Source organism: Bos grunniens, chromosome 9 (assembly GCF_055505025.1).
Source record: "Bos grunniens cultivar Pamir isolate PY7600 chromosome 9, Bosgru_T2T1.0, whole genome shotgun sequence".
NCBI lineage: Eukaryota > Metazoa > Chordata > Mammalia > Artiodactyla > Bovidae > Bos > Bos grunniens.
Window position 1 is genome coordinate 75,557,363 of NC_141173.1, and position 13,068 is coordinate 75,570,430.

Here is a 13,068-nt window from a genome sequence, read left to right on the forward strand (position 1 = left end):
ACTGTAATAATTATTACTGTGGTGTTTGCCTAATGGTGATTTTTTTATTTCCCTCATCCCTACTACATGTATTAATTGGAACTCTACTAAGACAAATAATTGGCCTTATCCTCCATATACGTATTCAATTACTTATATCAGTATGGACTCATGGCTATTTACTGTATGCTTATAACCCAATATTATTTTTATTGATTTTTTTGTTTAATTTGCCCTGGCTTAGACTTTTGGAAAGTCCTTCAAGCGGTCTCCAGGGTCCTTTGTATCAGCGTCCATCCTTTTGGTGCATTTCCTTATCTTTTGCCATCACAGTAAGTTGCAGGCTCATCTTGAATTTCTTTTGCCCCAGGCAGGCCTGGAAATCAACCATTTCTGCAAGGAGCTCTGATTCCTTTTAATAGAGAATGTTTAAAAGCCAACATCTGGGTCCTCTCAGCAAACACATGTAAGAAATGTGTGTACTGATGATGGTGTACTTTTAAATTTGTTGGTTTCTTTAGCATGTCTTAAAATTTGGTAGGTTTATTGCAGTATTTTGTCAGCTAAAAGCAATTTTTATCAGGAGACTAAAAAGACAGGCATTTTTAGTATAGTTTCTTTGAATCTTAATTGTATAACAAAATCTTTACGAACATTTGGAAATCAATGGAATTGTCAAATGCTTGAAATTGGTTGCCCTTGTTCATATATTTCAACATAAACATATTGATGTAGAGTGTATATTGTCTTCCTGCATCCTGGGAGAAATATTAAAAAATACTTTCTTAAAGTAATTCTCTGAAATTTCCATTTATTATTATTATTCTTGGCCACGCCGCGCAGCTTGTAGGATCTCAGTTCCCTGACCAGGTATTGGACCCATGCCCCCTGCAGTAGAAGTGTGGAATTCTAACCACTGGACTGCAAGGGAAGTTCCTTTTTTCTTTTTTTTGCTCACTTTTAAAAATGCTTTCAAAGAGTCATTTCAGTTGTCATCAGAGACCCCTAGTGGCCTCAAAGAAACCAATTTCACAGTGGAAGGACAGAAAACTTTGCTTAGCAAACTGTTTTCATAGAGTGTGCCTTCCTCTGCACAGGAGCTGGGTTAGAGCAACACCCATCACGAGGACACTCACGTGAGGAGACAGGCCTCCCTGTATTGTCCCTTGTCCCTGTCTCTCCCTCTAAGCTTAAAGTGTTTCATCTACAGTATGATAATCAGTATGCTTTATCAACTTTGTATTTTGGAAGAATTTTAGATTTACAGAAAATACAGAGAACTCCATATACCTTCCACCCAGTTCACCTAGTATATCTTATGTAACTATGGTACCTCTGTCAAAACTAAGAAATTAACATTGGTACAGTATCAGTTGTATTAAGGAAACTGGAGTATTTTTAGATTATGCTAGTTTTCCTGATGTTCTTCTTTCTATTCCAGGATACAATCCATTGCATTTAGGTAATCCATTTTTAAAGAAGTTATTACAAATTAGATTAACAGATTATTTATATGCTATTTAAATTATTTCAAAGTATAATCCCTTTCTCTTCTACTCATTTAGACATTCTCAACTTAGGTTACTACTGGGTGTAACTTGGGGCTTCGCCAGTGGCTTAGTGGTAAAGAATCTGCCTCTAATGCAGGAGTGGCAGGCGATGCAGGTTCGATCCCTGAGTCAGGAAGATCCCCTGGAGAAGAGCATGGCAATCCACTCCAGTATTCTTGCCTGGAGAATCCCATGGACAGAGGAGCCTGACAGGTTAGTCCATAGAGTCACAAAGAGTTAGACACTACCGAAGTGACTTTGCATGCACAGCACACGGTGTAACTCATGGCCTATACCTATACTCCTCACTGATACACACTTGATCCCTTTCACCCCTTACGTCTTTTGGGTTTATAACCCCTCTTTGGTACATTTCCCACACCCAAGCTCATCCCGGTGATTAACCATCTAAACATAAGTACGTGCTGACGTCCTGAGAGCATCACACTAAGTTTCTACCAGCTTTACATTCTTCAGGTTCACATCCAACTGCCAGCTGTTTGTTTCAAAGCCTTGCTAGGGTTTTTTCTAAGTTATGCAAAAGTTTTCACCCTAATTTGTTATAACCAGGTAAAACTCATCTAGTGATTGCTTCAACCAATATTTATTGGAAGTCTGTTAATTTCCAGGCAACATGCTGGACAATGTGTTTGACACAGAATAAAAGACATAGCTACCCTCTGGTAAGGGAAACAGCCATTAGACAAGAAAATAAAAGTAGTTTCTGATTGGGCAAATGTCACCAATGGGAAAACCATTTCCAAGGAGAGAGAGAGAGACAGGGGGTCTACTGTAGACTTTGGGGTCGGTCAGGACTCGCGGAGGGGGCATCTTGTAAAATGAGACCTGAAGAAGACAAACTTACAAGAACTCAAGGGGAGGCGGCAGCGGGGATGGAGGCGGCAGGAGGGATGGAGGCGGCAGGAGGGATGGAGGCAGCAGTGGGGATGGGGTGGGGGTGGGGGTAGGGGGGAGGTATGCACCACGTAGGGGAACAACCTATTCAGGGATGTTAGAACTTCTTCTATTTCCTCCTTTCATAAAGAAGAAATGTTAATCCCTCACCCTGAAACCAGACAAGGCATTCTGAAAGAAGAGAAGGAACTCCACAACTCAGAAGGGTTTATGATAACTTGAAAGTTTGTGGTACCGTTTATAAATAACATAAAATTTGAAATGTTTCATATTTATTTACCTTATCTTTTTAGATTTCTGTTTTAGAATACTTTATAATACATGTACAAATTATACAACAGAACACGTTTCTTTTATTTTAGAATACGTTTCTAATTCATATACCTAAATCAATCTATTTCTCTATCTATACACACACACACACACAAGGTGGAATAGCTCTGCTTAAAATTTCTATTATGGGTACACTATCAAAACACTTTGGAAGCTTGTCTTAGAGCATGAGTGCATCTCTCCCTTTCTCCATAAGAGGCTTCCCAGGTGGCGCTAGTGGTCAAGAACTCGCCTGCCAATGCAGGAGAGGTAAGAGATGTGGGTTCAGTCCCTGGGTCGAGAAGATCCCCTGGAGGAAGGCATGGTAACCCACTCCAGTATTGTTGCCTGGAGAATCCCATGGACAGAGGACCCTGGCAGGCTATAGTCCGTGGGGTTACAGAGTCAGATATGACTGAAGCAACTTAGCACACACATTTACTCCCATAACCTGGTTGCATTCATTGAGATACCCTTTGGTATAATATCTCAGTGCAAACATAGCTGGCATCTATTTAGAACCGTGATTTCCAAACCTGGCTGTGTATAAAAATGACCTCGAAAATCAGATTCCTGAGCTTTATCCTCAGCAGATTCTCACTCAGTCTGGGGTGGAGCTCTCAAAGCTGTAATTTTAAAGAGCTCCTTACATCACTCAATGTACTGGCAGCTATGGGAACCACTGGTAAAGGATGACATGGGAGTGTGTTTTGTGGGTACAGATATCTAAATATTGAAATGCATATGTATGTGGATCTCCTGTATCATTTTCTCTTTGTCTTTATATCCAATGATGCTCTTTAAAGACAAGGAAACAAGTCTTCCTCACTCATAGTAAACATTTTGCTCAGAGTACACACACCAGATAAATATTATTTGGTGGCTTTGAAAGATGAAAAAAAAAAGGCTAAGTTGCCCTAAAAGCAGTGAGGAGACATCATAAATGATAGATGAACAGTAATTGAAAATACCAAACTCTAAATATTTGCAAAGTAGTTAAGTATTTCTGACCTGGAACCAGAATGGTAATAGCTGTCTGTACCGCCTTTCGGATGATACTGTCTAAGGCAAACATCCAGTGTGGCTTGATGTTATGATTCCGAAGAACTTTATTGACCTGGAGTAAAAGAGTGATATATGGTTTACTTTAATATTTAATTGCAAATAACCTAGCTGATGCATGCATTTGGATGATATTCTACCAACAATAATAACTAAAAGGTTTCTTCACTCTGAATTGTGAATTATTTATGTCACCAGAAAACAAATGAAAAACTGCCACTTCAAAATGAAGTTCGGTGCTTCCCATGTAAGCAAGTAAGATATACCACTTCAATGAAAAGCAATCTAGTTAAATGGGAATGTTGCCTCGTTGGGACCCAGTATCTGCAACTTCTGCCTTTTATGATGTCAGCAGATTGGATGGTGGAAGTGATAAAGGAAAGGAAAAAAAAAAGAGTTCCACTCCAGTATTCTTGCCTGGAGAATCCCATGGACAGAGGAACCTGGCAGGCTACAGTCCATGAGCTCACAAAGGGTTGGACATGAATTAAGTGACTCAGCACACACACATGCATCGAGACTATGTATCTCCTTTTTATTCTTAAATGTTATGGCTGCTATTCAACACAACCAAGCACTTCAGCACGATGTGATGACTTGAAAGTGCCAGTCACCGCTCAAAGGGGGAACACGAGAACATACGTGCTACCTACACACCGGCCATGGTGCGTGCCTTGTTTTCCACCCCACAACGGCTTATATTCTTTTTAAAGAGGAATAAACTGCCAACTATTCCAGACAATCTGTTTACATCAAAAATCTTTGTTGTAAGACTATCTTTTTAAAGTGACTAGTAATGTTTCACTTATTTACACAGTGACACAGATATATGCACTACCTTTCTTTTTAAAAATTATGGTAAAATATGCATTCCATCAAATTTACCATCTTAACTATTTTTAAGTGTACAGCTAAAGTGGCATTTCTAAGTGGCATCAAGTACGTGGACACTGTTGTGCTAGTGTGAAATGAAACATTTCCTGCTGTATCAGTGGGCAAGAAATGTCACAGCCATCAGCGATTTCAGGCCTCCTAAAGTGAATGAGGGCTCCCAAAACTGTGATCCAGCAGATGCCACCATCCCCAGCCATGGCAATTGCTGGAAGAGTGAAGAGATGGGATGCCAGAAGCAGCCATCCACCACACTTGCCATCCCTTATGGTAAAAAAGGAATTAAGGATGTGAAGCATCTAGAAATAGATTTGGCCCCTGATAGCTGAGGTGCCTATGAAAGGAATGAATTCAGAGAGCCCAGAGGCTTGCCTCTTTCCCTACATATAAAACACTAAATTCCTTAGCTTGATATCTGGTTTTCCTTACTATTTAACAATAATCGTTGATGTTCAGGTTGCCTTCCCGCTTTGTTGCAAACTTGTATATACCCGGACTCCCTCTCCTGCCTCCTCTGAGCAGATTTCACAGAGCTACTGCGATGCTGTCTCCTGGGCTTGGAGTCCCCAACATTCCCACCAAATAAAGTAACTCTCTGCTTTCAGGTTGTGGCTCATTTTTTAGTTAACGCTATCATCACCATTGCTCATCTCCAGAACTCTTTCCATCCTGCAAAACTGAAACGCTACACCATTAAACAATGATTCCCCCCTGCCCTCTCCTCCCAGTCCCTGACAACCACCATTCTACTTCCTGTTTATGAATATGACTACTCTAAGTGTCTCACACAATCGAAATTGTGCAGTCTTTTTGTGTCTGGCTCATTTCACTATGTGTAATGTGTCAGAACTTCGTTCCTTTTTCAGGTTGATAACATTTCAACTCAGTGACTGATCTGATCTGATTGTATGGGTAAGCCATTACCTTTTTATAAATGACTTTCATCATAAGGCTAAGAGAGGTTTATTCAAAATTTGGTTTAACTCCACTAATTTCTAGTTGACATGGGTCTTTAAGAAAAGATGCTATTTTTCCCAACAGGACTCTGACTAGAGAGAGATCTTAGAGGAAGCTGGGGAGAAGGTGACCTAGCTGCAATCTCACACCAGAAGCTAGAGTTCCAGTGGCTCATTCCTGCCCTTGATCCATCTTCATCAAAATCCCCCAGTGTAGATGGATGTCTGTCTGAGGAATTCCTCAGAGTGGTTGTTCCCAGGGAAGCGGACCATTGCTAGGTTCCCACTTGTTCTAGGAAACCCCTTCAGAGTGATTTTCTCCTGGCACTTTCTTAAAGGACTCGCTTGATTATTTGACTAATGTGGGTATGACATTTAGTAACTAATACTCTTTCTCTCAAGGGTCCCAAAGAGAAAATGGAGGAGGGGTCCTCTATCACCATGACCAGCTCCTCACAGCTCCTCATTCAACAATATATTATATCCAGGCCATTCTTTGGGTTCATTCCCATCCTGGACAGTGCAAGTCCATCCTGGACACCTCTAGTCAGAGCAAGAGCAGGTGTGTGTGTGTGAGACTTGGTCTGTGGCCCAGGATTACAACTAACCCACTCTCAATCTGAACTCTACTTGCCTATTTGCTTTCCAGCCTGTAGACTGGAAGCCAAATGTGTGAGCAAGCTGCAAACTCACTGAGTTATTTGATTCTATTTGCAGCTGGCTGGGGTTCCCTAGTTACAGAGAAAGTGTGCCTTTAGCATTATATTAGTGACAGGCCTGGCCAGTTGCTCTCATTTCCCATGACGTCAATTGAGTCAGGACTGTTGCCCTCCCCACAAAACAGCATAAGACTGAGCGGCTTGCACAGAGTTCCAGGGAACACAAGGTCACTGAAGGATTACAATTTAGTTTTAAATCAGGGATCTTTTGATGCACCAAATGCAACTGTCAAGACATCTTCTAGGTAGGAGCAATAAACTCATTAGGACTGAGTCAATTTGGGGAATTTACCTAAAATGATGCAAAGTGCTTCCCTATTCACATGGCTGGCACCATGGGAACTTTCTTATTTCTCTGTCTCCTGCAGTCAGTTGTAAGGGCTTCTGGGAGGGACTTCAGGCTTTTTTTGGTACAAGTTCCACAGGCAAGTCTCATTCAAGGATATCACATATGGTTTGAATCAGGCTTCTGGAAAACTGGCTTCAAGTTTGTGTTGCATAGCAACTCGCTAGGAGAGCGAGGAACTGTCAGTGATCTCTCACCAGAGCCTGTGAATTAATTTTTATCCAATGATGCCCTGTGCTCTAAAGTATATTTCTAGCTAGGGAGTAGTGAATATTTATTAAACAAGTATGTTTAAAATGTTCTGTTTGGAAAACAGAGCAAGGGGGAAAAATTTTGATCATTCTGATCATTCTGATCTGTACAGTTACATTTTTCCGAGTGACCGCTAGATGGCACTTTTCATATATAATATAAAGTGCAGGACAAGAGTGCTCTGTTGCTAAAATCATCAAAATAAATAGTGACCAACTACATGATTTCATAAGAACAAAGTGCAGCCATGGGAGATGTCTGTGAGTGTTGTTATTTTCCACGGTGTTCCATTTTATGTGTATCTAACCTGGGGGAGATTCCAGATTCTATAACAAAGCTAGTGCTTCGAGGCACACAGACAGGCAACCATCTCATACTTACTCATGTTCTAAAGAGAAAAGAATTCATTACAATGATTAAATAAAGAAAAGTCAACAGAGCTTATGTTTTTATCCTATTTTCTGACTAATTTTAGCTGGAGTGTCTGGGAAAACATGGGCGAAATATCATACTTACAGCATCTTGGAAACCAAAGAGCACCACCTGGACCTGACTGATCCCGTGGCTGTCGAAGTCCAGCTCCAGCTTCAGCTTGGACAGGGTGGTGGCTATGATCTTCCGGTCCGTGGACCTCACAAATTCTCTGAGGCTTGCGACCAGAGTTGTGATGTGTTCCCATTTCAGTTTAGGTTCTTCAGCCCCCTGTGAATAGTAACCAACCGTCTCTCAGTCTGTCAGATATTTCTGTACTGGATGTATCAGCCATGGGCCTCTCGCCCTCACAGCCCCTGCTGAGAACTGAACTGTTTTATACACAGTATCAATAGCCCCCTGCTAAGTGGGAACAGCCATATTTGAACTATGGCTTCTGCCCCTGCAAAAAAAAAAGAAAGGAAAGGGAAAACCTTGGGAAGGAAAGAAACCCACTGCATATACTGTCCAACAGCTGTGATGTAGTCTGATGGACAAACAGGGACAGGCAGAGGCTGTGAGATTCTACTTTCAGAAACTTTAATTGGGAGCTAAAGAGAGATTCAGGCAAAGAGCCATAGGATTTCAGGCTCAAAGTCTGCCCAGAGACAGAAGTCATAAAACAGGGTGAGAGTACATTGAGTTATAAGGAAGTACAAGGAATAGAGTTGAGAATGACGATTGGTAGAGAGAAAAGTAGATGGAAATGGGTGCCAACAGCAACCAAGCCAGAGAAGCACAGGCTGCGGGACTTGAAGGCCTTGGAATTACACTCCAGTTTCTGTCTCTGTGAGGCTCTGAGAGATGCCATGGTTGAACTTACCCTGAGAATCCATATGTCTGCCTACATGTTCCTAGTCCTTCAAGTGCCATTGAAGACACATCAATTCTTTGTAACCAAAAGCAGCTAGCATAAGTTGTCTATTTTACACATAGTATCAATAGTGTATATGTATCAGTCCCAATCTCCCAATTCATACCACCCTGCCTACCCCCTCAGTATCCAGACATTTGCTCTCTAATTCTTTGTCTCTATTTCTGCTTTGCAAATAAGGCCATCTATATCATTTTCTAGATATATTCATTAATATATGATGCTAGTTTTTCTTTTTCTGACCTACTGCACTCACGGTATCCTAAATGGGAGGGAAATTCAAAACGAAGGGGATATATGTATACGTGGGCTCCCCAGGTGGCACAGTAGTAAAGAGTCCACCTGCCTATGCAGGAGGTGCAAGAGACTTGGGTTTGATCCCTGGGTTGGGAAGATCCCCTCGAGCAGGAAATGACAACCCACCCCAGTATTCTTGCCTGGAGAATCCCATAGACAGAGGAGCCTGGTGGGCTATAGTCCATGGGGTCACAAAGAATCAGACACAACTGAGCATGCACATGTATGTATATGTGCAGCCGATTAATTCCGCTGTGCAGTGGAAGCTAAAGTAATATTGCAAAGCAACTATGTTCCAATAAAAATTAATTAACAATAAAAACATATCAAACATTTTGCTATTAACGGAGCTTGCTTCAAACTTTATCCTGGAAACCATTCCTTACACACCAATAAGGCAATCAGTAATAAGAATGGACCAAATGGATGACTCCACATATTAAAAACTAAATATTTAAACAAATTCCCTTCCTCAAGTTGAACTTCTACTTTGAGCAAGAAACGTTATTACTTAAAGGAAACAGTAGAATGCTATTGATCCTCATTTAAGAAAGAAAGATCCTCATTTAAGAAAGAAATATCCTCATTTCTATCTCGTATTGTGTATTTTGTTACTGCATCATTAAAATTAAATCCTCAACTGGGCTTTGAAAATGACAATTTCTAGGAGTCTATTAAAATAAAAGAGAAATGCCCCATCAAGTTTGTTCTCCCATTCGATTTTCATTTGGGAGCTCCCTCTCATGTTTATGCTTTGATGAGAAAAGATTATATTGAAAAGCTTGAAAGCTATCATTAAGGGAATATTTGAAAATCAGACAGGGGACAATTATAAACTTTGTTTCTTTTCTTGCCACAAACCAAATTACCCTCAAAGTAAAGATTCACAGGCAATATCATAAAAACATGAAAATATGTTCGAGAAGAAAAATGTGTTTCTATTTAGAAACTGGAAGCTTATCTTAGTGAAAAATCAGTTACATGTTTGCCAGCAGTTTAAACAGCAAACATTTTTTGGACATTTGCTTTGTTTTCACAACAGAAAAAACATGCTTCTGCTGGTTTTTTGATGTTACTGTCCCTGTTCTACAAAGGAACACTGTCTACCCTGGGAAATGTTTTTCATCTGGGGGATTTCATCACCTACATAATGGTCATAATAATGGTTGTTTCTGTTCTCAAGCCTGCCTCCCCATATGTACTCATTAACACGCCTTTATGAACAAGCATCTTAGGTTATCAGGTGAGACTGATTCAGTATCAGAAGGCAGCATCTGACAGTGTGTCTTTCCTGAACACTGAAGAGGACCATCCTAGATTCTCTGGCAAAGGGGCTCTGCCTTCTTTGTCCTTAAACTCCTTCAAAGTGATGAGTGGATTTCAGAAGGATGTTACAGATTGAAAGTGCTTTCATGGGCCACTTTGAGAATCCACACTTGAGTCTTGTCATAAAGGGGCAGGCTTAAATGTAAAGATGTATCTAGAAATATTTAATACAATGAAAATACATTTCCATCTAGTCATAGAAAAAAATCAGATACTAGATAACTGCTTGATAATGATATCAACAATAATAGTTAACATTTATGGAATATTCTCTATTATTGTCTCAATGATTCATGATCTTAGTTACTCCCCGTAGCAACCCTTTGCTACAGTGACTAATCCCATTGTTTCCTCAAATTTATGGATTAGGAAATTCAGCCTCAGAGAGGTTAACTAACTTGCTCAAATCACATAGCCTTTAAGTGGTAGAATCAGGCCTCAGAGTCAAGTTGAGGCTGAACCCAAGCTCCTAATCATTACCTTCTACTGCCTCAATTAGCTGTCTGAACCAGCAGTAAACCTGGGTGGGGACCTGCTCTATTGCAAGATCACCACGGGATGCCTCAGGAAAGGATTCACAGCCTCTGCAGCAGTCACCATCAGAAGGACCCTATCTCTCACTTGACAATTCTGGATTTACTAAGCAACTGTGACCAGCAGTTTCTGGTCAGAATCATACTGGTCACTTCATACTGGTGCACTGAGGCAAGCCCTCTGACAGTCGCTTTTAAGCTTTTCTTTCCTTTCCCCTTTTTTAGAGAACATTCAAGCATTCTTAAAACACTAGGAAGTCACAAACACTTGAATAGGATTGAAGTGAAGTGAAGTCGCTCAGTCGTGTCCGACTCTTTGCAACCCCATGGACTGTAGCCTGCCAGGCTCCTCCCATGGGATTTTCCAAGCAAGAGTACGGGAGTGGGTTGCCATTCCTTCTCCAGAGGATTTTCCCCACCCAGGGATCGAACCTCGGTCTCCCACATTGTAGGCAGACGCTCTACTGTCTGAGCCACCAGGGAAGCCTTGAATAGGATTAACCAACTCCAAAATTTAAGAATTTCAGCACAGTCATGAAAGCACAGTCTCTTGCTAGGCTCTCTGCTGAGGGCTGAGACCATGACACAAATCAAGGCAGACAAAGAAAACCCCCAAACAAGCAGACACTTTTCTGTATTAGGAAAGCACACCTACAGGGGATGATTACGAGACCTAAGCAATCACTGAGTTCTGTGTACTGACCTAAATCAAAAGCCTTCATGCCACAGCGGCTACTGGTGATTCCTTCTCCCAAACCCAAACCCCGTCCCCTCCCCTGTTGCCTGTTTCTCCCAGGACTTGTCACCCCCTGGCGTAGCGGGAGGGAGAGCGGTGTAGCGGGAGGGAGAGCGGTTTAGCAGGAGGGAGAGCAGAGCACGGACCCTGGAGCAAGACTGCCTGGGTACAAATCCCAACTCCATCGCTCAGCGCTGTGTGGCTTCTGTGAATTACTCAGCGCCTCTGTGCCTCCTCTGTGCAAAATAAGGAGACTAACAGAACTACTGCTGCAGGACTGTGGTCACAGGAACTGAGTGAGCAGAGACCCAGGAACTACTAAGAACAATGTCTGGCCCATAGAAAGTATTTGCTATTATTACTATATATTTGCGTTTCCCTGGTGTCTTGATGGTAAAGAATCCACCAGCAACGTGGGAGACCTTGGTTTGATCCCTGGGCTGGGAAGTTTCCCTGGAGGAGGGCATGGCAACCCACTCCAGTATTCTTGCCTGGAGAAGCCCCATGGACAGAGGAGCCTGGCAGGCTACAGTCCATGGGGTTGCAAAGAGTCGGACATGACTGAGCGACTAAGCGCGCACACACACACACACATACACATATTATATATTTAACATACAGAGTAACATATATGTAACATACATAGTATATAATAACATTTAACTATATATTTAACTACTATATATTCAACTATGTGCTTACTACATTTTTATTGCTTTTCTTGCTCCACAAGAATGTCAGCTTCAATGGGATGCATCTATTTTCCCCCATTTTGTTCACTCTAGTGTCCTAGCATACCCAGCACATAGATGGGGGAATGCCTGGCATCTAGTAGATGCCCAGTAAATATTTGTTGAATGAATGGCCTCCAATTACTGCACATTTGCTCCTTTTATCTAAACTTGGTTCTGCTTCTTTATCTTACACCATCTGATTCTCAGTCCTTGAATGACCACAGTGAGCAGATGGAAAGGCACAAGTGACAGCTATGGGTTCCAAACTACTCCCATCTCAGCCATATCTCCAGATTCCTCTGTGGTATTCTCAGCACTCATTCCACTTGCAATTCAGAACTTGGCCATCCCTCACCCAGGGCGCCTCCTTTCAGGGCCTCAGAGTCCTTGCCTTAGGACTCAAGTCAGAAGTTTTCCTAGAACACATAGATGTCAGTTCTCCGTGTACCCAGAGACCCTGATGACACACACTTGGTGTTTCAGCTCCTCCTATGGAATCTAAAGACGTGAATATTAGAGAATTCCTAAGGTGATGGAATCAGCAGAGAAACTTCGAGGGCTTCTCAAGATAAAGACAAGCAGGGACTATATAGCAAGAGCCAAGAAAGAGACAATCTGGCTTCATTTACATTCCAATAAAAGCTGAGACCAGATAAAGTACTGGACTGAGATGGAAACTTGATCCGATCCCTCCAGCTTCACCCGTTTTGTAGCTATTCTCCTAGGACAGAAAGGAGGAGAGAAATTACATGTCATCATGGTAATCATGGAAGACAGGTGGTTGCCACAGGTGCTGAAGTCGGTTCACAAGTCCCTGACACCCATAGAACTAAAAGAGGATGCAAGTGTCATGTCTGGGCCAAGTATGTCTGGGGAGTTTTATACTCAAGAGGAGGCCTGAGCCTCTGCTCCAGGCAAGCAGGCATCACCTGCAGTGTAGAGGTGGTGGAAACCCTGTTTCTACTGGGACAGAGCTGGGAGGGGATTCATCCTCATTTCTATAAGTAGAATCCCAGGGAATACATTTTTCCAGGTATTAGGGATGAAACTGTGTCATTTCTCCCATCCCCCAATTCACGTGTTGAAGTCTTAACCCCTCAAGGTGACTATTTGGA

At 41.8% G+C, this 13,068-nt stretch overlaps 1 protein-coding gene across 1 annotated transcript in view; it reads right to left on the reverse strand.

Annotated features, from left to right (window-relative positions):
• Positions 1–13,068, reverse strand: part of MAP3K5 (mitogen-activated protein kinase kinase kinase 5) — a 231,858-nt gene that overhangs the window by 17,508 nt on the left and 201,282 nt on the right. Inside the window, exons 24-25 of the mRNA XM_086318002.1 lie at positions 7,499–7,684; positions 3,768–3,873 (exon numbers count right to left, since the gene is read on the reverse strand). Of these exons, the coding sequence (XP_086174128.1) occupies positions 3,768–3,873; positions 7,499–7,684 (292 nt within the window). The remainder of the gene's footprint in view (positions 1–3,767; positions 3,874–7,498; positions 7,685–13,068) is intronic.